The sequence below is a fragment of the Sceloporus undulatus genome, chromosome 4, assembly GCF_019175285.1.
Source record: "Sceloporus undulatus isolate JIND9_A2432 ecotype Alabama chromosome 4, SceUnd_v1.1, whole genome shotgun sequence".
NCBI classification, from domain to species: domain Eukaryota; kingdom Metazoa; phylum Chordata; class Lepidosauria; order Squamata; family Phrynosomatidae; genus Sceloporus; species Sceloporus undulatus.
The window spans coordinates 17,076,041-17,100,283 of NC_056525.1; the positions used below are offsets into that span (position 1 = coordinate 17,076,041).

The following is a 24,243-nucleotide window of genomic DNA, read 5'->3' on the forward strand; positions in this document are numbered from 1 at the left end:
ATGAGTTTGTCCCATCCAAAGTAGTTCCTCAGTATAAAACTCTATTACAATGAACCTCCCCAAAATGAAGGCACCAGGAACCCTGTGATGGCAGAAAATGGATAGTTATTTAAGTTGCTGTTATTCTCTTGTCACTGAGAGTGTCCCCAAGCATTTCTTCTCAGCCTTCTAGCCATGCTCTTTTGGAATGGCAGTAACAACTATCTATTACATAATACTGCACTCCTTAAACTACCATCCCATAGTCAGGTGCAGAACAGGATATTTTTTTATCAGCAGTGTTGAAGAAAAATCGAGATGGTAAGCCTGTTCATGTTTGTATGTAGAAGTGGGGTAGTAGTGCAGCGAACCATCTTGTCTTCTGCTTCTGGCAGCAAAATGTTAGGCAACAGTAGAGTTCAGGTCCAAAAGCAGGCATGTGTTTACAAAATGCTCATGGATAATTAAAGCACCTTCTGCTATTGGCCTTTCTCTTCCCTTCCCAAGGGTCCACAAGCCTCATTTGGCATTTTCAAAATCATCATCAGTACCTCCAGTTATCTCCCAGGCAGAATAGGTTTTTGAAGGGGCTAGACATGAAATGCTTTCACCCACCCACTTCCACTAACACTCTAACAATGTTTTGTCCTTGCTGTTTTATAACCGTATCTTAAATTGGCTATCAGTATCTTAGATTGGCAGACATGTCTACACAATCCTTTCAGTGCTTACTATGGCTTGTGTGAGCATGATATCCTTCCCATAGTTCAAGATTTTTCACTTCCTGAGTCAAAAAGCAAAAATACCACACCCTATTTCATGTACAGAAGTCAACTGAATTGGTAGGTGATTTTTTTAAAAAAAAGTTATATAAAGGCAGAACAAGGACAAAAGTATGATAGATATTTTAAAAATAACTATACTTTTACTTTAACAACAGGACCATGTCCACTAATCTAAAAGTTCAGGAGGTGGAGTACATACAGGCAATGGGGCACAGCTTTGTTCTCTAGGAGGGAGGAATGATTGAGAGGTTCAGAAGGAATGGCTAAAAGAATGCACGTTTCCTATTTCTTCCACCTGAGGTAGACACCCCTCTTTGCCTAATTGTAGGGGATAGCCCTGGTGGGAATAGTATCTCCTCAAGATGCTATATCATTCCACTGTGAAGTGGACAAGATTTCTCTAGGTAAGGAAGCAAGAGGCATAGAGGTTCAATGTGGTACGAGATCCATGCACCTAGAGATGAGCCACTGGTGTTGGGGCAACAGTATTTAGCTGAAACTTTTTTTCCTGCTTAAACTACCACAACTACCATGCCTCTACACTAGAATATAATGGCTTAGACCAGAGTATCTATTTATTTCATATCCTGGATTTCTCCCAGTATGGAACCTATGGCAGTTTAGAACATATCTTAAACCAAAATGCAGTGCAAACAAATTATACTACATTTTTTTAAAAAATAAAGCAATCATATGAAGATCACAAGGTTGGATGGCCATTTTTGAGGGTGCTTTGATTATGAATTCCTGCATGGCAGTGGGTTGGACTGCATGGCCTTGTGGTCTTTTCCAAATCTATGATTCTATGAGTATCCTACAACATAGAAAACAATGGCCTGAACCTTCTTCTTAGTTCCAATTTGAGTAGAACTGTTAATGCAATGTGCCTCTGACTCATCATTCAACAGTGGGACCAGTGATTCAGATCAACTGAGACAGTATTGTTATCACTGACTGGCATCCTGTTGCAGAGCCACTTTGGTTTAGAATGTCAGTATACAATGGGATCTTGTAGCATCTTTGAGATGAACAGTCGAGGAAATAGATCACGTCTACGAAAACATGTTACAACTTCTTCAGTCAGTCTCAAAGGTGCTACAAGATCCCTTTGCATACTGGCATCCTGTTGGTTAGTCCCAACTAGAATAGACTCATTCAATTAATTGCTGAATGGTGCATCAAAACAAAGGTAGATAGAACAGAGAATAACAGAATAACAGAATCATAGAGTTGGAAGAGACCACTAGGGCCATCCAGTCCAACCCCCTGCCATGCAGGAAATCCCAATCAAAGCATCCCTGACAGATGGCCATCCAGCCTCTGTTTAAAGACCTTTAAGGAAGGAGACTCCATCACTCTCCAAGCAAGAGTCTTCCACTGACAAACAGCCCTTACTATTAGGAAGTTCTTCCTAATGTTGAGGTGGAATCTCTTTTCCGGTAGCTTGCATCCATTGTTCCATGTTCTAGTCTCTTGAGCAGCAGAAAACAAGCTTGCTCCTTCCTCAATATGACATCCCTTCAAATATTTAAACAGGGTTATCATATCACCTCTTAACCTTCTCTTCTCCAGGCTAAACATACCCAGCTCCCTAAGGCGTTTCTCATAGGGCATGGTTTCCAGGCACTTCACCATTTTAGTCGCCCTCCTTTGGACACACTCTAGTTTCTCAATGTCCTTTTTGAATTGTGGTGCCCAGAACTGGACAAGTATTCCAGGTGGGGCAGACTGATGGGTCTACTCTAGCCAAGACTAACAAGTGAATGTAAGTTACTGACTCGTAGGACTTCTCCAGAGTTTCCGACAGGGGTCTTTCCCAGCCCCAGCTGGAGATGCTGAAAGTTAAATCAGGGATGTTTTTCATTCAAAGCATGTGTTCTGCCACTGAACTAATGTCCTTCCCAATGGGACCTGTTTTGGATAGAGACTGAGGCTTCTGCTGAATCACTGGCTGTACTGTGAATCACTGGCACTTTTCAACTTATGTCAGCACTATATTGTGACCATCAACATCAGGCAATCAAAGGGAACAGAAATCGTCTGGATGCCTCACCTTGAGCAAATGCAAAAGCAATTTCAAAATCCTTTTTGGCTACAGTATATAAACCAAGGCAGAATGTTTTGAATGTCAAAGCTACTGCACAGGACAAATATTTTTCTTTTCAGTTTCTTTTTCTTACAGAAAGAACCTGGTTTAGAAAACAAAATTAAAATTGAATGAGATACACTTGGGAAGGTATGATGAATGTGTGGCCCTCCTGCTGTTGTTGATACTCAGCTTCCATGGTTCTTTGCCACTGAGTATGTTGGCTAGGCCTGATGGGAGTTCCAGTGTAATAAATATCTTGAGGGTCATAATAGTCTGGATTTATTTTAGAAAATGGAGCATAAGAACAAGCCTGTTTAATCAGCCCAAGTCCTACCCAGCTTCCAGTGGCCAGTGAGGTACAAAAACAACAGGCCTTTTTGCCCCAGTGTCTAATATACCCAACAGCTGCTGAACATGGATGTTTCATTTAGTTGTCATGGGTAATCATATTTGAAAAGACAATAATACTTGGTAAGGTAGAAGAGGACAACTGCATGGGGTTGCCATAAGTCAAAGTTGACCTGACAGCAGTTATCAACAAGACTTACCTCCCATGAATTAGTCTAATCCCATTTTAAAGTCACAGAAACTAGTGGCAATGCATTCTATGAATTAATTAACTGTACACAGAGATAGGGTTTTTTTTTCCCTTTTTCATGCTTTTTTTTTAAAAATGAAGCTATATAAAGGTCATGTTTTTTTAAAAAAGGGAAAAATCAAAATGAAAATGCTGCAGTTATTTTTTAAAATTCTGCCTATCAATCAAAAGGAATCTTTAACATGGTAACTTACATAAAACATACATCAGTCTTAAAATCAATGCATTTCCTACCCAGTTTTTCCCATAACAGTCCAACCATTCCCCAAAAAGGCTATGCAGAGAGCCAGGAGACCATTCCAAACAAGGTGTTATGTGGCAAGAATGTCTCCTATGCCAAAATCTGGTGTAGGGAAGTATGTGAATGGAACCTTTCCACTAGCAGAAGGCAGATTTTATTCTGGTCATGCAACAAAACTTGCCTCTTTGCTGTCCACTCTTTTATGCCAGGTACTTAAGAGTATAACCAACCAAGAGTATAACCAATATTCTTTAACATAATTGAATTTAGCAGCTATTGTAATCTATCCAACCTACACACTATGTTCTTTTGTTATTAAATCATTTGTGTAGGTGTGAAGAAATAGCACTAGATCAGAACTATCATTATAACTTAACATTTTATTTTCCTTCTGTCCTAAGCCAAGCTATTTCAGTGGATCATTCTAAGTTCTGATTATTTTAAAGAATTATGCCCTGTATTTCAGTGGAATGGTTCTCAAGCTGATGCAAAACACACACATACACACACACTTTATACACACATGCTCTTCATACACAAAGAACCCAATAGCCTTTCAGTATAGAATGATGAATGGGAAATGGAGAGCTCAGAATACTAACTTTTGGGATTTCAACTAGCTGAATTGGCCAGTCAGCATGACAATTCTGGGAGCTGTTGTCACAGAAGTAACTTTTCTAAGCTTCAGTTATAAGAGAAGGGTCTTTTTCTCTCTCTATTTTCCACTCCATCATGTAGGATTTTCTTCTGCTTCTTACAGTGCAATCGTTTTTCAAAAACAGGCTGACTGAAGTGGGTTAGGATGAGGCACAAAGCACTTGTGACAGCTGTACTAGGCTTAAGACAGCAGAGCAACCCTTATGCCAACTGATCTCAGAGATCACCTAGCTGCAGAGCCAAAAAGGAGGTGGAGAAGGGGGGGGGGTGTGAGAGGAGCTCAGCTCCTCTCCTAATCTTTCTCAACCCACATCCAATTCTCGCTCAACCAAGAACACAACCCCATGCCAGCATAACTCTATGATTCTACTCAGAGTGTAGTGGAGTCTCCTTCCTTGGAGGTCTTTAAGCAGAGGCTAGATGGCCATCTATTGGGGATGCTTTGATTGGATTTCCTGCATGGCAGGGGGTTGGACTGGATGGCCCGTGAGGTCTCTTCCAACTCTATGATTCTATGATTCTATAAAGCTAGGCCAGGGTTAAGATTGGTCTAAGTTATTTCCAGCACATGATAACCATGTGTACATTCTTCCAAAATAAAATCCCTGGGTCTTGATCCATCTGTCATAGCACATCTATCTTGGAAATAAAACAGCTTTAAATGGCCTAATGTTGGCTGAGCCAGGACTTTGGCTCGCTTGCTGAGTTAAAATTGTGCCATTAGTTCCTCTCTCTTTTCTGTAACTGAAAGCACCATAGGAAAGGAGGTGCAACCTTTGGTACTTTCTTCCAGCCCTGAGGTACTTCTAGAGATCATGTTATGAACTCTGTCCACAAGAAGTACTCCAATGTTTCAACAATTACAATATAATTTTCATATCAGGACAATGAAGGAACTGCAAATGAGGGATTCAGGCAAACAAGGCATGCTGCAGCACTGTGAATAAAATAATACTAACAGCATAACCAGAAGAAAGAGTTCCCACATTCTCTTAAAAGCTCCCACTCCACTCTTGTATTCTGTACTTTGAAACAGCCTTCTTAAAAGGCAAGAAAAAAACAACAATGAAATGAATGCAGCATTCACAGCATCTGTATTTGCGGTTGATTGCACTCATTAACTTCAATGGGACACTGTTGAAATCATGTTAGAATAAATGGTCCATAGAATGCAAACATCTTAAGCTTCAAGCCACTCTAAAACTGATTGCAAATACGTCTCATTGAACTCAATGGGATTAATTCTTGAACACATTGGTAAAAGACTGTCCCATGCTTACTATGTTGTGAACCGCTTTGATCTACAGGAAAGGCGGTATATAAATAAAGTTTTTATTATTATTTGTTATGCAAGATTAAAAGGCCACAGAGAAGAAAGAACAGAGGTTTATACAGTCATATGCAGTTGATATTCACTGTTGTACATTACATATATTTTATTCCATATATATGGGTGTTATTCATTCCCCCCTCCCCTGGTTTCAGATATCTAAAATTGGTTTAGATCTTTTTTAAAAAAAGAAATGGAAAAAAGCACAAGATAGGGGTGTGGGGGAAAATAGCCTTCTTTGAGGAAATGATCAATGCATTTCCTTCTCTCACCTAAAAAATAATTCCACCTCTTCTTTTAAAAAACAACAACAAAGTCTATCTTTTTGCAAATGTGTCAGATCTAGCTTTCATTACCAAGGAAATGGGAAGAAATGTACCAAACTGATTTCTGCTGCCTTCATATGTGAAAGCACACAAATAACATTCCCTTGCTTCAGACCCTATTGTCCCTCAGGGAGAAAGTCTAACACTGGGTTAGTGGCATCTTTTGTTCCCATGATCTGAGATACCAGCATATTTGGGCAACAGAGATTCATCAGCTGCTCTTATGATTCCCAGTTTAAAAATAAAAATAAAAAAGAGATCTGTTTCCAGAGCAACAAGGACCTTCTCTTATTAGGCTGGAACTTCAAAAGAAGCCCATCCTAATTTCTATTTTTTATATATACTATGGCAAGCATAATATTTCTCTACCAAAAAGATAGAAGTGGATTTTGGAGAAAGGGAATAAAAAGGCCTGGTTCAAAAATTATATGCAAGGAGAACCACTGCTACGTGGATTTAGAGGATAGGTCTGGTACTGAAACACCAATATTATGGGAAAAGAGAAAGAATGTGGGAAAGGGTTTAGGATTGGACATAGCAGTGTTTCTATGCAGTGTGTACAGGGGGAAAACTCCACTGTATTTGTCAGAAGCGTTTAATTTTAGAGCAGTTTTCTTCATCTTTATCTTTCCTTGATAGCTCAGCCTCAAAATAAATAACCTTTCCATCAATATAAATGTTCGGAATATAATGTTACCAAATTATTACAGGAAATGAAAAATAGATAACAGAGTGGAATCATGTTAAGCAATGAACAGACTCAAAAGGTAGTCAGACTATGAAAGTAAGGAGTCAGACAGCTTTCATTTATGTTGGAAAGTGGACACTCCCCTCTTGCGTCTCTCTTAGTTACAGACCTCTGTTGGAGATTCCTCCTCCTGCCCTAAAACCCAGCCCAAATGCTGTCTCTGCTGTGTTTAATGAAGACCCTGAATCAACAACTCCTCTTAAAGAGACCCTTGCCATCCCTCTCCTATGGCCAACTGTTTGTATTTTTTAAAAAAAAAATCAAAAATCTATCTTCTTGTATTCTGGTCTTCGCTTCCAGCTGATTGTCATTAGACCTCTCCTGCCAATACAACCTGGCATTACAGTCCTGTCAAGATTCCCCCCCCCCCAAATTTCTTGTCAGCCAGAGGAAATTGTACCCTTAGCAGAACCAACCGTTACTGCAATTACCCACAATCATCCCCAGAGCTCTGCTTACTGCTGTTTGTCCTTTGAGAAAGAGCTTGAGTCATGGCAAGACAGAGGAAGAAAGAGATCGTGTAGTTCAACAGCAAAAGAGTCTAGGCATTCAAAGGGAGGAAAGGGATCTTGGAGGGGACATTATTATTATTATTATTATTATTATTATTATTATTATTATTAATTTCTCATACTTAGAAATAGAAAGTGGCAATTGCAAACACAAGCCTGCACCCTCATTTCTCCTTCCTCTTGCTTCTAACACTTTGCAGTGCTTCATAAGAAGATTAGGCTTCTCAGTACGAAGCAAAAATTGCTTTCTCTTTGGGGTGGGCAAGCGGGTGGGAATGGTGATTTAATTATTACTCTGCTTCCTCGGTCACCATGGTGAACTCATACCAACAGCCTATCTCTTTTCTCCTTTAGAAGGCTTCCCTCCTCCTCCTCCTCCTCCTCCTCCTCCTCCCTCCATCTGAGACAAGTGGTAAATCAAATCTAGAGAAGCTGAAACTGAGGTCTATTAAATCACTCATCCAGGTAAGTTATGCTCTGTGGTACCCAACAAAGAGACTTAGCCAGTCATGCAATATTCTCATTGCATTTCTTTCTGGTCAATACTTTTAAAAAAAAAGAGGGGGGGGGGGAATGCAGGCATCTTGGTTTTGGCTTTTAAAAAGAAGAATATATTATATATGTGTGGTTTCAAAGGAGGGAAGGTGGGGGAGCCGAAGGATGGGCTTTTCCAAGCACACTGTCCAAATTAAAACACTTGCCACTTTGGTCTGGGCATCACTGTGAAAATGGTGGCATAGCCAAGCAGCAGGACTGGTCCAAAAGAACCGTTCTCAAAAGCAGATCAAACTAATATTACTGTTAGGCATCTTCTAAAAAGAATCAGAGAAGCAGCTTTCTAATGGCCACTTGGGACCCTGAGAATCACCCGCTCTGAGCTTTTTAAAATTTTAGTTTTTTGAAATCCAAGGGGAAAGAGTTGCAGGATGACCTGGTCCAGATGACCTATGATATTAGAAGTCATAGGATGAAATATGAACTTGACCACAGACTACCTGAGTTGCCTCAGTTAAGTCCCTTTCTCTCCCTTTTTAGCTCTCCGTGTATTAAGAGAGAAGCATCACAAAAGACAATTGGTAGGGTTGAATTCAAAGATATAGCCATGTTAGTCTGTAGAATCAGTACACAGAAAGATCTTGCAGTACCTTTGAGACTAACTGAAAGAAAGAAGTTGGCAGGATGAGCTTTCATAGACTAAAGTCTACTTCCTGAGATGCACAATTGGCTGGATTGTTATGTGGTCAGCATGGTATAGTGGTCTGGGCGTTGGACCAAGATTTTGGAGATCAGGCTCCGATTCTTTGCTGGAGCATCAAAACCCACTTGGACAAATATATGGGGGAAAGGCAGACAAGGTGACCTTGGTCAAGTCACACTCTCTCGGCTTCAGAGGACAGCAGTGACAAACCCCTCTGAAGAAACTTGCCAAGAAAACCCTATGACAGGTCCACCTTTGTCAAGTCCAAAACAACTTGGAGGCAAAAAAGAAACAAGATAAGGCTGCATCCCTAGGTTTGTGGCCCTCCTTGGCGACGAAAACAAGGAGCTTAAAAACCTTGGTGCTGAACATCCAAACAATGATACCTTTATCAGACCAAACAAAATGCACAATTACATGTTGCAAGCTTTCGAAGTCACACCAGCTTCTTCGTCAGGCAAACTGGAGAAAGACATTGAAGATGTTTGTCAGAGGCCTGCATTTTCTGTTTCTGGCCTTCGTTCAAATGGTAGGGAATGCCAGCCTGTCTGCAGGCTGGCACCTCCCCTTTTCTTTTTGGCCATGTGGTCCCTGGTAGATTTTCAAAGTCAAAGAAATTTAATGTCCATTCACCATTCGGAGAAGATGTCTCCTTGGCATCCGGCATGGCTCCTTCCTTTGTGAACCCACAGGTTCTTCTGTAGGCAGAGAACACCTCATTTCTCAAGATGTCTTCAGGTTTCCCCTCAGGAAAACTTTAAGTGGTGTCCAGGCAAAGCATGCCAGTCAGTGCCAATATTAGAGGAAAGGCTTTACCTTTGTTGGAGGCAGCAGCCTCAGATGGCAAGGTCCCAGTGCACTGGCTCTTTCCATGGGATTCCCCTGTGAGGCTAAAATGCGGTCTCTTGAAATCCAAAAACATACATCTAGGGGTAGCTGTGTTGGCCTTAATAGAGCCAAGCCTTCTCCCTTCCTCTCCCCAAATTCCTCCTCCTTTTCTTCCTCTTCTCTCAAGGAGGAACCCAGGATGGACGGGGGAGGCTCCCTCTCTCTCTGCCTCTAATGTAATCCTATTTCCAGCTAAGCCACTGCATCATTTTCAGGACTTTACTGCGGAGAAGATGGTCCTAATTTTCTCCTGCCTCCTTCTCTGACAGGCTCCAGATGGGCAGAGAGGCTGGCAAGACACACACACACACACACACACACACACACACACAATATATATATATACATACCCACCCATTCCCAGTATGGCCCTTTCCTTCACCAGACCCTCCACACAACCATAATAATAATAATAATAATAATAATAATAATAATAATAATAATAATAATAATAATAATAATAATAACAACAACAATAATAGGTTAATTTCTATCCCGACCCTCCCCAAGGATCGAGGCGGGTTACAAGATGAGAGGCATCAATGAAATCCATAAATACATCCATAAATCAGTCCATGAATCCCCTTATTCCCTCTTCCACATCCTTAAACTAAGCCACATAATTACAAAAAGAAAGCAACAGCCAGACTCTACAGCAGTTAACACCAGATTCATAGAGTCCTATTACGATCTAAGATGGGTCTGTGGCTTCCCCCCGGGCTTTGCTCTGGTTGTGTACCTTGCTCGGGGGGCTCTCGCTGGCCCTGGGGCCCTTCCTTGGCGTCGCTGAGGAGGCTGGGGTCGCTCTGGGAGCGGCCTCGGGGCAGCAGGCAGCCGGTCCTTTCTTCCAATGCAGCCATAGAAGAGAAGGGGCTGGGAGAGGAGGAGGAGGAGGAGGGGAAGGGGAAGAAGGGGAAGAAGGGAAGGGAAGGAGCTCAGAGGCCGGAGAGAGGCCACCAGCAGGACATGGAACAGGAGGTGCAAGGTCACACCGGGCTGGGGTGGCCTCTGAGGAGAAGGAGCGGGGTCCTCTGCTCCTTCTCCTTCTCCTTCAGCCGGGGAGAGTCAGCCAGGGCCACATTTTGGTGAAGAGGCTCCTTCTCCTCCTCCTCCTCCTCCTCCTCCTCTTCCTCCTGAGGCGCCCGCCCTTGCAGCATCCAGCTCAACGTGGACACAGCGGCGCTTGGCTGGGCTCCTAGCAGAGCTTACGGGGGACTTTCTTCCTGGGCATCCTGGCCAAGGGTCCTCCCTTGCCTCCCAGGGCTGAGCAGAGAGGAGCAGGGGAAGGGAGGAAGGAAGGAAGGGAAGGAAGGAAGGCGGGGGAAAGGCCTGCCAGAGACGCCCCCCCCCCCCGAGGAGGCTCGGCTGACTGTCTGACTGACTGACAGACTTGACTGACAGGGAAAGGAAAAGGGGGAAAAGGCGGGAGGGAAAAGCTGGGATGGCTTTATCCTTCCCCTTCTTAGCGCATCTCTGGAGAGGAGCGCTGGGATTCTCCCATCATGCCTTGCGAGGGTAGGTGTGACATCACGGAGGAGGGGGGAGACAGAGAGAGGGTGAGCAAAGAAAAAAAGGGAGAGATGATGGCTCACCTGCACTGCTGCACCTGGAAGAGGGAGGCTGGGGCAATTGGGTCTCCAGGGGGGTGCAGGCTGCAGCAGGTGACACCCTAAAAGGGGGGGGGGGGTGACAGCCCTGCCTCTCAAGCATCTCCATTGCCATTCCACAGCAGAACAATACATAGGTCGACATGGAAATCCCTCCTCCCTACCCAGGGTCACACAGTATATACGGTGGCTCCTTGTTATCCGCTGGGGCTTGGTACCAGGACCCCCACCCCCGTGGATAACACAATCCGTGGATGCTCACGTGACATTCAATATAATGGCATAGCAGAAATGGTGTCCCTTATATAAAAGGTGCAAGGTTGGCCCAAGACATTTTGCTGCCTGAAGCAGAGGAGCAAATATGCTCCAAGTCTGGTCAAAGTGCCTAAGCAATCCAAAACCAGCTGATTTATCATAGCAGAAGAGGTAGACTATTGTGATGGTTAACTAACAATTTGCTGGAGACATATCCAGGACTAGCCATGTTGGCCATATATCAAAATACAATAACATCCAAAATCCACAAAACAAGTATACCTTTATTGGGACAACATAAGTAGCTATCCCTCAACCCCATCTTGACTCAGAACAACACCAGCAACATCTTGACAAAATGCAACCCTGGAATTAACATAGTCCATTTTTTCCTCCTACATGATTTTAAACACCTTTCCCTGCTGAGCCAGTGGATCCTCAAAAGCTTGTAACAATTGTAACAATTTGCTGTTCATTCATGTCTGAATCTGTGGTCTGAAATGTTACATTGTTCTGTCTAAAGGTCGGCTGGCCCTGAGTCACATTTTACCTTGCTGTACCAAAAGGTGAAGCGAGTGTGTTGTAGTGGTTTGAGCACTGGATGACGAACTCTGGGGGCCGGGTTCAAAACCCTGCTTGGCCACCAGCTTGGGCAAGTCATATTCTCTCAGCCTCAGAGGAAGGCAAAGCCAAAATTCTTCCGAACAAACCTTGCCAAGAAGATCCTGTCATAGGGTTGCCATGTCAGAAATGTCTTGAAGGCACACAACAGTAACATTTACTTAAAGCTGGACTGTGTCGAGACAGATTGGAAAACCTGTCCTCTTTCATATATGTGCTTTCAACACCTTTACCTCTTCTTAAATGCAAGATTGTCACCAAAAGACTAAGCTACCACTTAGGAGGGCTGAAGCTGGATTCTAAGTTCTTGCTGTCACCATGTCTTCTGTTACCTGTCACCTCACATAAGTATTGGATTACATTTCCTATCATAGTCAAAACTTAGTGTATCTTTTGGATCACAATTCCCAGAATTCCTCAGCCAAACACTGTAATCCAAACAACTGGGGAAGGTATCTGTGAGCTATTTAAAAGGCAAGCCACTGGTTCCAGGGGCTTTCTTGGAGAAACAATGCACAATTTTTGGCCAAAAGAATGGAGATTTGGGACAGTGACGAAAACAAAAATAATGAGCACTGAGAATCAACACAAATTCAACCCAAACAAGGAAGAAATAGAAATAGTAAAAGAGTTCTCATACCTGGGATCAAACAGGGACAGGGATTGCAGCCAGGAAATCAGAAGAAGATTAAGAATGGGAAGAATGGCTATGAAAGAACTAGAAAAGATCCCAACATACAACTGAGCACAAAAGTTAGAATCATACAAGCCATTGTTTTCCCTATTACCATGTATGGATTTGAGAGCTGGCCACTTAAGAAAGAAGATAGGAAGAAAATCAGTTCATTTGAGATGTGGTGCTGGAGAAGAGCACTGAGGATTGCATGGACAGCCAAAAAGACAAACAAATGGGTCCTTGAATATATCAAGCCATAAATCTCCCTGGAAGCCAAGGTGTCAGAACTGGGGCTGTCATACTTCAGACACATCATGAGAAAACATTATTGGAAAATACAATAATGCTAGGAAAAGTGGAAGGATGTAGAAACAGAGGAAGACTGAGTGTTAGATGGATGGACTCTAGTAAGGAGGTCAGGGGTATGACTTTGCAAGAACTAAGCAGAACAGCGGAGGATGGGGAGACTTTGAGATGTCCCATCCAGAGGGTTGCCATGGGTTGAGTTTGGCTCAAGGGCAGTTAACAACAACAACAACAACAACAACAACAACAACATCTTATGTGGAACACTTTGCCTTGGTCCTATACAGTCGGCCCTTCTTATACACGGATTTTTTATACACGGATTCAAGCATACATGGTTTGAAAATGTTCCAAAAAAGTATAAATTTACCTTGATGTTCCATTTTTTATTAGGGACACCATTTTGTTATGTCATTATACTTAATGAGACTTGAGCATACACGGATTTTGTTATACACGGGGGATCTTGGAACCAAACCCCAGCGTATAACAAGGATCCACTGTACCTGCAATGTGGTCCTATACCTGCAACAACAGCATTGTTCCTTACAGGCCTGTTAAAAGATTACACAATCATCATTGTTGCAGTCCACTGCTGCAGAAGCGGCATTAATACAGTGCCCTTGGCTTTACAGAGGCCAAGAGGAGAAGTACCTGCCCCGAGAGAGCTTACACTGGGAATGATGTTCAGCATGGCAATCAATTGTAGAAGGCAAAGGGGAGTAGAACCATGAGGAAATATGGCAGCAAGGTGCAGTACTTAAGCTTTGTTACAGATGAATTACGGTCTAACACAGAAAATAGCATATCAGAGATGAATTACTTTAAACATTTTAAAAATGAATGAAAATGTCTAAACATGGGGGGAAATGGCTAACACTTCCCAAAACAAAAATCCATCAGTGATACCTTTATTGGCCAAATGAAATGCACAATATTCTTGTTGCAAAATTTCGAAGCTCTGTGGGCTTCTTCATCAGGCAAGATGTTACAAACCAAACAGGAGGAGGGAAAAAACAATTTGAGATGTTAGTCAGATGCCTGTATGTTTTTTGAGTACTTTTGTTTCCATTTCTTTTGGTGCTTACCATCCGTGCCTCCTCTCAGATGAATGGTGTAAATATCAACTTGTCATACATAATTTTTTACTCATGCATTTGATTGTCATCCACCTTTCTCGCAATAATGGAACCCAAGTCAACATAAATTAAAGACAAAAGTTTTAAAACAGAAATTATTAAAAATTAGCTTTAAAATTGATTTAAAAGCATGCTTAAAATTGATTTAAAAGCATAAAGATTTAAGATAAAGCACCATGTACATCAATGGCACTGTATAGATAAACAATAATAACAAAGACAGTGTCCAGCCCATCTCATTTAAAAACCCTTCTCTATAATCAATTAAAAGTTAAATGCCTATTGAAATAAAAAGGTCTTTGCTTAATACTGACAATCATTACTATCATTGCTCTAAGGGGTTTTCTTTTTTAAAAATCCATACATTCGATATCATGTATAATTGTGTGTCAAAGGAGAAAATTAGAATTCCTCTTCCTGAGATGTTAATATTGTACATGAGGCAGATATTTTCTGTGAGAATTATTCAAACCTTCAGCCCCAACCTCCACTGTGATACTGCTATAGAAGGCCAGGATATCGTTGATACTCTGTGGTGACTGCAAGACTGTAGAAAAGGTTTTATCTGTTGCAGTAGATAGAGCCGTGGCAGTTAAAGTGGTGTCAAACTGCTTTAAATATGCAGTGTGGCATCATTCTGTGTTCCTCAGGGCTGCACATTGTCAGTAAGGCGCCCAAAGCAAATCCCATTGCATGCGTCTGTAATGACTGCATTTGAGGAAGGACCCCTCAAATCATGGCATGTGGGCCTGTATGGCTCTGTGGTGAAGAGAGAGAGCTGTCTTGCTCTCAGAATATGGTAGATGGTAGGCAATGGTGTTCAAAAGGCAGTAATAGAAGGAGTGATGATTGGGGGGAACAACATTTCTTGCCTCAGGCTCCAAGAGAGCTTGGGCTGCCACTGGTTTTAACTACTGTACATCTAAAAGCAGCTTCTACTGTAATTTAAACAATGCTGATAGAATTAATGTAGCTTGAAGCCTTAATTTATTTCAGGATCACTACTTATTTGCCCATTTATGCATGTTTATTCACCAACACAGATTTGAGAAGAGAAGAGGGGAAAAACTCTCTGTTTTTCAATGACCTTGATATAGCATAGAAACACTGCAAATTAACATTCAAACACATCATTGGCAAAATACATACAATTTCCTTTTAAAACAATGGGAGAGATGCACATTTTTCTGCTATTATCTCTTTGAAGAGACAATACCATGTCTCTTCAAATTTTGATTTCCCCTAAATTAAATGCAAGCCATGAGTCATACCCCCCCAAAAAATTACCTGTGAGTCAGCAGATTTGCCATTTTCTGTAAATCAGCAGAATTTTAAACAGCCTCATTTATATTACTCTGCAACCTGTGCAAGACCTCTGACCAATATTCTTCTGTGCCTGATTTATTTATTTTTTAAAGGAAGAAAAAAACTCAAGACAAAAAAGTCATATCATTCAATAAAAACAGCAGCTTTGTCCTGGTGAGCACAAGATACACCACCTCTCTCCTTCTCCATTTAATATTTTTTTGAGCGGAGCAGATCTTGGTAGGCTACCTACTCTCCCATCCTCCTGTGTTCAATGTAAAAAAAAATTCCAAAATTAAAAAGAGTTCATTTAAAAATAAAATGTAATCTTCCGGCCAATAAAGCCAGTGGCCATGCTGCCTGGTTTTTCTGGGGGAGCATATATATATACACAATATATATAGTCCATCCCCTACCAGGTGTCCTGTGTCCTGTCCCACAGTCTACTGGGTATGTGAGTGTGTCTATTAAAGGTGGGTAGCCAGGACAGAATAGGGATTCTGTTGTGTTATGGCCACCCCTGCTCAACAGCCCCTTTCCTGAGCTGGCTGAATTGATCTCTGCAAGTGGCATTGGAGTCCCCCTTAGCTTTTTTGTGTAGGGGACTTCAACATCCATGCAGAACACTCTGTCAAGACAGCGCAGGACTTCTCATCCACTGATAACCATGAGGCTGTCCAGGTAATATCTGGGGCCACCCTGCTGCAGGATACACTCTGGACCTGTTTTTTTTTTGCTCTGGGCAGGATGAACAATGGCAGAAGTCAAGTGGATATAGAATATCTTGATTTCACTAAGGCCTTTGACAAGGTTTCCCATGACATACTGCAAACAAGCTTGTAAAATGTGGGCTGACAAAGGAACTGTTACATGGATCTGTAATGGTGACCGGCCGAACCCAAAGGGTGCTCAACATGGCTCCTTTTCATCCTGGAGAGAAGGGACCAGTGGGTCCCCACAGGGCTCTGTCCGGCCCAGTGCTATTCAACATCTTTATCATGACTGGATGACAGAATTGGGAGCATACTTATCAAATTTTGCAGATGACACCAAATTAGGGGGAATAGCTAATACCAGAGGACAGGATCAGATTCAAATACCTGAATGACTAGAAAGCTGGGCCAAAGCTAACAAAATGAATTCAACGGAGAAATGTAAGGTTTGCACTTAGGGGGAAAAAAAAATGCACAGATATAGGATGGGTGACACCTGGCTGAATGAAACTACGTGTGAAAGGATCTAGGAGTCCAGTAGACCACAAGTTGAACATGATAACAGTGTGATGCGGCAGCTAAAAGGCCAATGCTATTTTAGCGCATCAATGAAGTATAAGTGTCTAGATCAGAGAAGTAATAGTGCCACTATTCTGCTCTGGTCAGCCCCACCTTGAATTGTGTCCAGTTCTGGGCGCCACAATTCAAAAGGACATTGAGTAACTGGGGCGGTTGTCCAAAGGAGGGCGACAAAAATGGTGAAGGGTTGGAAACCATGCCCTATGAGAAATGACTTAGGGAGCTGGGGATGTTTAGCCTGGAGAAAAGAAGGTTAAGAGGTGATATGATAGCCTTTGTTTAAATATTTGAAAGGATTTCATATGAAAAGGAAGAAAGCTTGTTTTCTGCTGCTCCAAGAACAGGACCTGGAACAATGGATGCAAGCTACAGGAAAAGAGATTCCACATGAACATAGGAGGAACTTCCTGACAGTAAGGGCTGTTCGACAGTGGAATGCACTCCCTCGGAGGGTGATAGATCTCCTCTGGAGGTCTTAAACAGAGGCTGGATGGCCATCTGTCCAGGGATGCTTTGATTTGGATTTCCTGCATGGCGGGGGTTGGACTGGATGGCCCTAGTGGTCTCTTCCAACTCTACGATTCTATGATTCTAGATTCTATGATTCTAAGTGAGTCTGACCAAACATGGGCTAGGGCCCATTTGAAGGCCTAGCTGTGGGCAATGGAGGCAGCAAAGAAATATATTTTCTCTGCCACCACTGTGTCTGCAAGTGTTGTCCCAGCAGAGCTGTTCTGAGTGGTCAGGGCCTTTTACATCTGGCCCCCAAGAATGAAACAAAGACATCGACAGCTCGCGTTAAAAATTTGCAAGACACTTTGCAGACAAAATTGCTCAGATTCGCTCGACTTGGGCTGTAGTTAAACAGGTCCAGTGGATGAATCTGCTTGTCCTATATATTGGGTAAGTTTCCATTTTTGCAGCCTGAGGATGTGGAGGGATCCTTGGAGAAGTGAGACCACCATATCAACTGGATCCTTGCCCTCCTGGCTTCTGAAAGCAGATAGAGGGGGATTGGCTGAGTGGGTAAAGGGAGTAGTGAATGCTTACTGAAGCAAGGTAGATTTCCATCCACCAAAGTAGACTGTGGTGAAGCGTTCCTGAAAAGACCTCCCTGGATCCACCATTTGCATAGTATCATCAGTCCTAATATTTCCATCTTGGACAAGCTGGAACAAGTGGTGCCGTCAGCTCCAGGGGTTTCGGATGAAATAGATTATCTAGATCCATTTAATCTGGCTCAGGTCGGTTATGGGATGGAAACAGCTTTGGTCCACTTTGTGGATGACCAATGCAGGGAACGGGACAGGGGAGCATGCACCTATAGTCCTGCTGAACCCTTAGCAGCTATCAGTAACCATTGACCATGGTATCCATCTGGGCCACCTCTCTGAGATGGGACTTTGGGTACTGTTATGCAGTGGGTCAGTCTTTCTTGGAGGGATGAACTCAGAAGGAGGTGTTGGGGACTCCTGTTCATTCCCTGGCTGTTGGCCTGTGGGATCTCAGGGTTTTGTCTTGACCCCCATGTTATTTAACATCTATATTAAACCGCTGGGAGAGTCCATCCAGAGTTTTGGGGGTGAGGTTTCACCAGTTGCTGATGACCCCAACTCTATCTCTGTTTCCCATCTGATTCCAAGGAAGCTTCTTTCATGGGAGGCTAGAATGGCCCCTTCCCTGTTTTGCTTAATGGCACGCCAAGATGTTTTTATTTAAGCAAGCATTTAAAATCAGTCACCCCACCTAAGTGCAGATCTGGGATCCACAACTTTGAATACTCATGGAGGGGCGACCTCCTTATTCCAGTGGTGTGCACCCCCACGGTGCACACCTGCATGTGTTGTAGGCATGCGCCCCATTCAAGCCTAGGGGCTTGGATATGCACAGCCTCCATTTTCGGGAGGGGGTCCAGAATGGATCCCCCACAAAAACAGAGGGCCAACTGTTAAGCATGGTCGCGAGATTTTTATATCAGCAATTATTGTTTATTTTAATATAATTTTTTACTTTTAGATGATTTAACTGTTTTAAATTTTTATTGTAATATTCTTAAATCTGTGAGCCGCCTTGGGTCCCTTTGTGGGGAGAAGGGGGCATATAAATGAAATAAATAAATATATATAAACATAATATAATATATGAAACACTTTTACAATCGGCTAGAAATCTTCAAAGATGGCTGCCCAATTTCATTTGAGAGAAGCTCTAGGAGAGAGAGCCCACCATCGTTCTATGCAAATGGCCCATGATTGAAGTTTCTTAGTTACAGAAGTCACTGGAATCTTATATTGTTGTTGTGTGTGATTCAAGTCATTTCGACTTATGGCAACCCTATAATGGGGTTTTCATGGCAAATTGTTCAGAGGAGGTTTCATGTGCTTTCCCTGAGGCTGAGAGCATGCGACTTGCTCATGGTTACCCAGGGAGTTTTATCACCCGGTGGGATCGAACCTGTCTCCAGAGTCCGGTCAACCACTATGGTCATGCGGCTCAGAATCCTATATTACCTGTTATGTTCCATAACTAAATGTATACTAGCTACATACCAAAGGCACTAAGAAAGTCCTTGCCGAAGTGAAGGTACAAAAACAGGACACCAGGCAGATTGCCAGTGTGCTTGTGCACATCTATAGATGTACACCTAGGTGATAAAGCACATCCAAGGATGCCCACCAGACACTTTGCCGCAATATGCATAGTAATTTAACGTAACCATATACTAAGACGTTATTACAAACTTAACAATTCTAATTCCTAAAGATGTAAGTACACTATGAAGACAATGCCCTCAATAGGACCAGCCCGTGTTTCCTGTATTCAGCTCCAATCTGTCTTCCTATAACCCCTCAGCCTGTTACATCTAGTCAAGTCTAGAGATCAGCAACACCTAAGATTCTTTTCACATGTAATTGGTTGACCAGATGAATCCAAGGGTGCCAACAATGGCACGTTTCATCCGGAAGAAGTGACCAGTGGGGTCCCACAGGGCTCTGTCCTGGCCAGTAATGTTCAACATCTTTATCAATGACTTGGAGAAAAAAATTGGGGAATCTATCAAATTTGCAGATGACACCAAATTAGGAGGAATAGCTAATATCCCAGAGGACAGGATCAAATTCAAAATGACCTGAAAGACTAGAAAGCTGGCCACAGCTAACAAATGGACTTCAACAGGGAGAAATGTAAGTACTGCACTTAGGGCGAAAAATGAAATGCACAGATATAGGATGGGGGACACCTGGCTAAAGGAGACAAACATGTGAAAGAATCTAGGAGTCCATTAGACCACAAGTTGAACATGAGTCACAGTGCGATGTGGAAGCTAACAGGCAATGTGATTTTAGGCTGCATCATAGAAGTATAGTGTCTAGATCAAGGAGTAATAGTGCCACGGTATTCTTCTGCGCTGTCAGGCCCCACCTGGAATATTGTGTCGCGTTCTGGGCACCACAATTCAAAAAGGACATTGAGAAACTGGAGCGTGTCCAAAGAGGGCGACTAAAATGGTGAAAGCCGGAAACCATGCCCTTGAGAAACGCCTAGGGAGCTGGGTATGTTTAGCCTGGAAAAAAGAAGGTTAAGAGTTGATAGCCGCCCTGTTAAATATTGAAGGGATGTCATATTGAGGAGGGAGCAAGCTTGTTTTCTGCTGCTCCAGAGACTAGGACCCGGAGCATGATGCAAACTGCAGGAAAAGAGATTCCACCTCAACTTTAGGAGGAACTCCTGACAGTAAGCTGTCCGACAGCGGAACACACCCCTCGGAGTGTAGTGGAGTCTCCCTCCTTGGAGGTCTTCAAATGGAGGCTGGATGGCCTCTGTAAGGGATGCTTTGATTTGGATTTCCTGCATAACAGGGGGTTGGACTGGATGGCCCTTGCGGTCTCTTCCAACTCTATGATTCTATGTACTATGTGTAAAAGTTGGATCCAGCTTTTTTCTGCTGCTCTATTATCCTAAAGGCACAGATCCCATCTGATCTTGGAAGCAAAGCAGTTAGCTCTGAAGGCTGGTGGACTCTCAGTTTTGAATGTCTTTAAGCTGAGATTGGATGGCATCTTTTAGGAGTGCTCTAATTCTGTAACTCCTACATGGAGGCCAAACATGATGGCCTTGTGTGGTCCCTTCTAACTCTTTAATCTATTATTCTGTGTGGCATGTAACTCAATTACATTTTATAGCCCACATGCAGGAATTTTGCATTTGCTATGATGAATTTTATGTTTTGGCTGACTTTTCCATCTGCCACAATACTTTGTGCCTCAGAGTGGGTGTAGTTGGTTTGAGCATTCGACTATGACTCTGCAGATCACAGTTTGGGTCTCCTACTCAGCCATGGAAACACCCTGGATAACCGTGGCCAAGTCACAACTCCTCAGCCTCAGAGGAAAACAAAGACAAATCTGCTCTGAAGAAACTTGCCAAGAAAACTGAGTAATAGGTTTGCTTGTGGTTGCCATACATCAGAAAAACAACTTGAAGCATACAGCAACAAATATGTCTTCAATTGCCTGACAATTATGGGAGCCCCATGGATTTCTGAGAGTTTTCTCAAAGTTATTATCTCTGTATTTCGCAGGCAGTAAACATAGAACCACAAGAGGTCATCCTCTAACAAGGAATCACACTATTCAGATTTCCCCCCTATAACTTGAGGGAAATCCAGATCAGGTTTTAATTGTTGAGATCCTACTCTATATTCACAGAATTTCAGATTTGGGGGGGGGGGTGTCAGAATGGTGATATCTTCTATTTGTTGCCCTCCTGTGTTTTCCCACCACTTCTTCCAAGTTTTTTCCCCCTTACCACCCAAAATCTGTTAAAGAGTGAAAAACTGTACAAAGCTTCTCTGTTGGTAGTGCTGAAAACCTCTGCCTGAAAACTCCTACACTCAACTTGTCATGACTGTATCTCTAATAGATTTGTGGTAGATCATTAGTACTACAGTGTAATGTCAAGGAAAAAGCAACATGAGATACAGTAAATGAAATAAACATGATGTGAGAGTCAGGGTGACTCAGCAGAAGCCAATTGAGAACCACACAGGTGTAAATGGTAATACAATTAACAAGTCCTGAATGCCGGGACAAGAAATGCAAAGTGAATAATGGACACACCTGACAATTGTTAAGTGGTCAAGGCGAGATGATGAAATCATTAATTGTAGGATAACCAAGAGAACCAATGAGAATGATGTATACACCTATGGGTGAAACAGACAACAGTGGGTGGTACCATGCATTGACTATAATAATGACTATGCATCCCAGTATTTTGTGGGTTGTAGAGTGGGTGGAGTTGAGTATTGTTGTGTTGGATAGTTTGGAGCTGTATATAGTAGAATAAAGTAGATCTTTTATTTAAGACTACTGAGTTGTCTGGTGTCTTGGGGAAGCTACAAGAGCAGCTGGATCCTGAAGAAGGGTGAAGACCTCTGTGGAAGCAAGAGTGAGAAGGCTGGAGAGTTTGTCAGGGCTTCAGCCTGTTTCTCTGTAACTCTTGCTAAGCTATAACTACTGCCAAAACTGGTCAGCGCGGTGCACAACCAGGTGGTGAGTTCAAGCCAGAGGTGAAGAGCTACAACTCCCATCATCCCTGACAGTATATTGTTGGGGGGGGATGAGGGAGAACTACTACATCTAACAGAATGAGAACAAGCCATAAGAACGTACAAAATACCAAAACCCAAGCAGAACTAACTTCGGCTCTACAAACGTCTGCAGCCACCTGGGATAATCTATCATTTTAAACTCATAGAGATTTCTATATAAATTGACGTTTTAAACAAATTTACAATTTATCAAAGAATTAAAAAAAAATATACAAATAGAGATATGCACCAATATATTGAGGAATAAATCTAATATAGCATCCTCTTCCACATTAAATGTAAAGAAAGTGTAAAATTTCAAGGTTATGGGTGGCTAACTTTTTAAAATGAGTATTGCAAAAACAATTAGAAATGTTCCAAGCAATCTGCATCATTGAGAGGGGAGGGGGGAGGAACAGCAGCACAAGCATATCCCAAAGTGGGAGAACATACCACCCGGAAACTTTGGGGGGGGGGTGCAAACTCAGCTGAAAAATACTTTGGAGACAAAATGATCCACAAATGCATCATGGAGAGTATTGTTCCATTCAATTTTCAAGCAAAGGAATTAATCCAGCTGAATGAGAAAGTGTGTAAAGACGCAAAAGACCAGTCTCAAAAGCAATGAGATATTAGCTGAGTAAAAGAAGTACAGTGGACCCTTGTTATACGCTGGGGTTTGGTTCCAAGATCCCCCATGTATAACAAAATCCGTGTATGCTCAAGTCCCATTAAATATAATGACAGAGCAAAACAGTGTCCCTTATAAAAAATGGAAAATCAAGGTAAATTTATCCTTTTTTGGAACATTTTCAAACCGTGTATGCTTGAATCTGTGTATAAAAAATCAGTGTATAAGAAGGGCCAACTGTAGAAGTGTGAAAGAAATATAGAATTTGCGCTTTCGAAAGTGATTCACATGAAAGACTTTGGTGGATTGTATAGGACACTGAGAAAGAGAAAGCTTGGGAATAAAAGATTTTGTAATTTATTTGTGAAAAATAAAGATCTATCATGGGGTACATCAACTAACAAATTACCATTTGAGGAGGGGTGTTCCAGTTTAGCCATTACAATACTCTCATGTTTTCACCATGTCCTCATAACACTCACACCCCGGTAAACATTCTTCCACACTCTTTTATCTCTTGCCCTCAGCATCTTACGCTATATCCGCACTGCAGAATTAATGCAGTTTGATAACACTTTAACTGCCATAGGTCAATACTATGTAATTCTGGGATTTGTAGTTTTGTGAGCTATTTACCCTCTTCTGCCAGAGTGTGCTGGTGCCACAACAAACTGCAAATTCCAGGATTCCACAGGATGGAGCCATGACAGTTAAGCAGGGGTCAAACTGCATTAATTCTACAGGGTGGCGGCAGTCTTGGTCTTTTCAGATCTACCAATGATTGTTTTTTATAAATGCATTTTAACACAGAAACACAGACTTGCAGAGTCTTCAGAGTTAGAAGGGACCTTAATGGTCTTTCAGTCTAACCCCATGCTTGGTGCAAGATCTATAATGCAGGACATTGCTACAGCATCCCTGGCAGATGGCCTTCCATCCTACCTCTGCTTCAATACCTCCAGCAAAGGAGAGCCCACCACCCACCTAACCATACTGGTATATTGCTGCTGCTAGATAAACCTATCATCAGAAGTAATATTACCATGACCTGTAGCCATTAATAACTGCTGATAGTAATTTATTACGAATCTCTGGGGTTCTCCATGTGGGTTTCATGGGGCCAAGGGTTTCATGTTACCCCAGACCTACACTTTTGTACATTGCTATCATATAAGACCTTTCCATTCCCTCCAATCTAAACCATCTATTCACCATTAAGTACCAATCTGATCCATAATGCAGGGTTAAAACAGAGCCACACATAAGTTTTATTGCTAATATGGCTCATATGTCTATGTGACTTCCTGAGGCAGCATAGTGTCCTCCTATTTTCTCAGTAGCATTATGGGACAAAGCCCTTCATACCGATCCCTGACTTGCTGAAATGGCATCAGCTACAGAAAAAAAGCCAACAGACAAAGATTATTAGTTTGGGTTGACATCATGTAGCACTTTCTCTGGGTACTT

General features: G+C 42.3%; 1 protein-coding gene across 6 annotated transcripts in view; it reads right to left on the reverse strand.

The window, feature by feature from the left end:
• The window catches only part of PHACTR3 (phosphatase and actin regulator 3), a 267,248-nt gene extending 256,447 nt beyond the window's left edge, over nucleotides 1–10,801 (reverse strand). For 5 of the 6 annotated variants that reach the window (XM_042466347.1, XM_042466344.1, XM_042466343.1 and 2 more), the window contains exon 1: nucleotides 10,091–10,801. In XM_042466347.1, coding sequence (XP_042322281.1) covers nucleotides 10,091–10,211 — 121 coding nt within the window. In that variant the 5' untranslated portion in view covers nucleotides 10,212–10,801. The remainder of the gene's footprint in view (nucleotides 1–10,090) is intronic. The other variant, XM_042466346.1, reaches the window with a different exon arrangement.
• Between the last annotated feature and the right edge of the window lie 13,442 nt (nucleotides 10,802–24,243).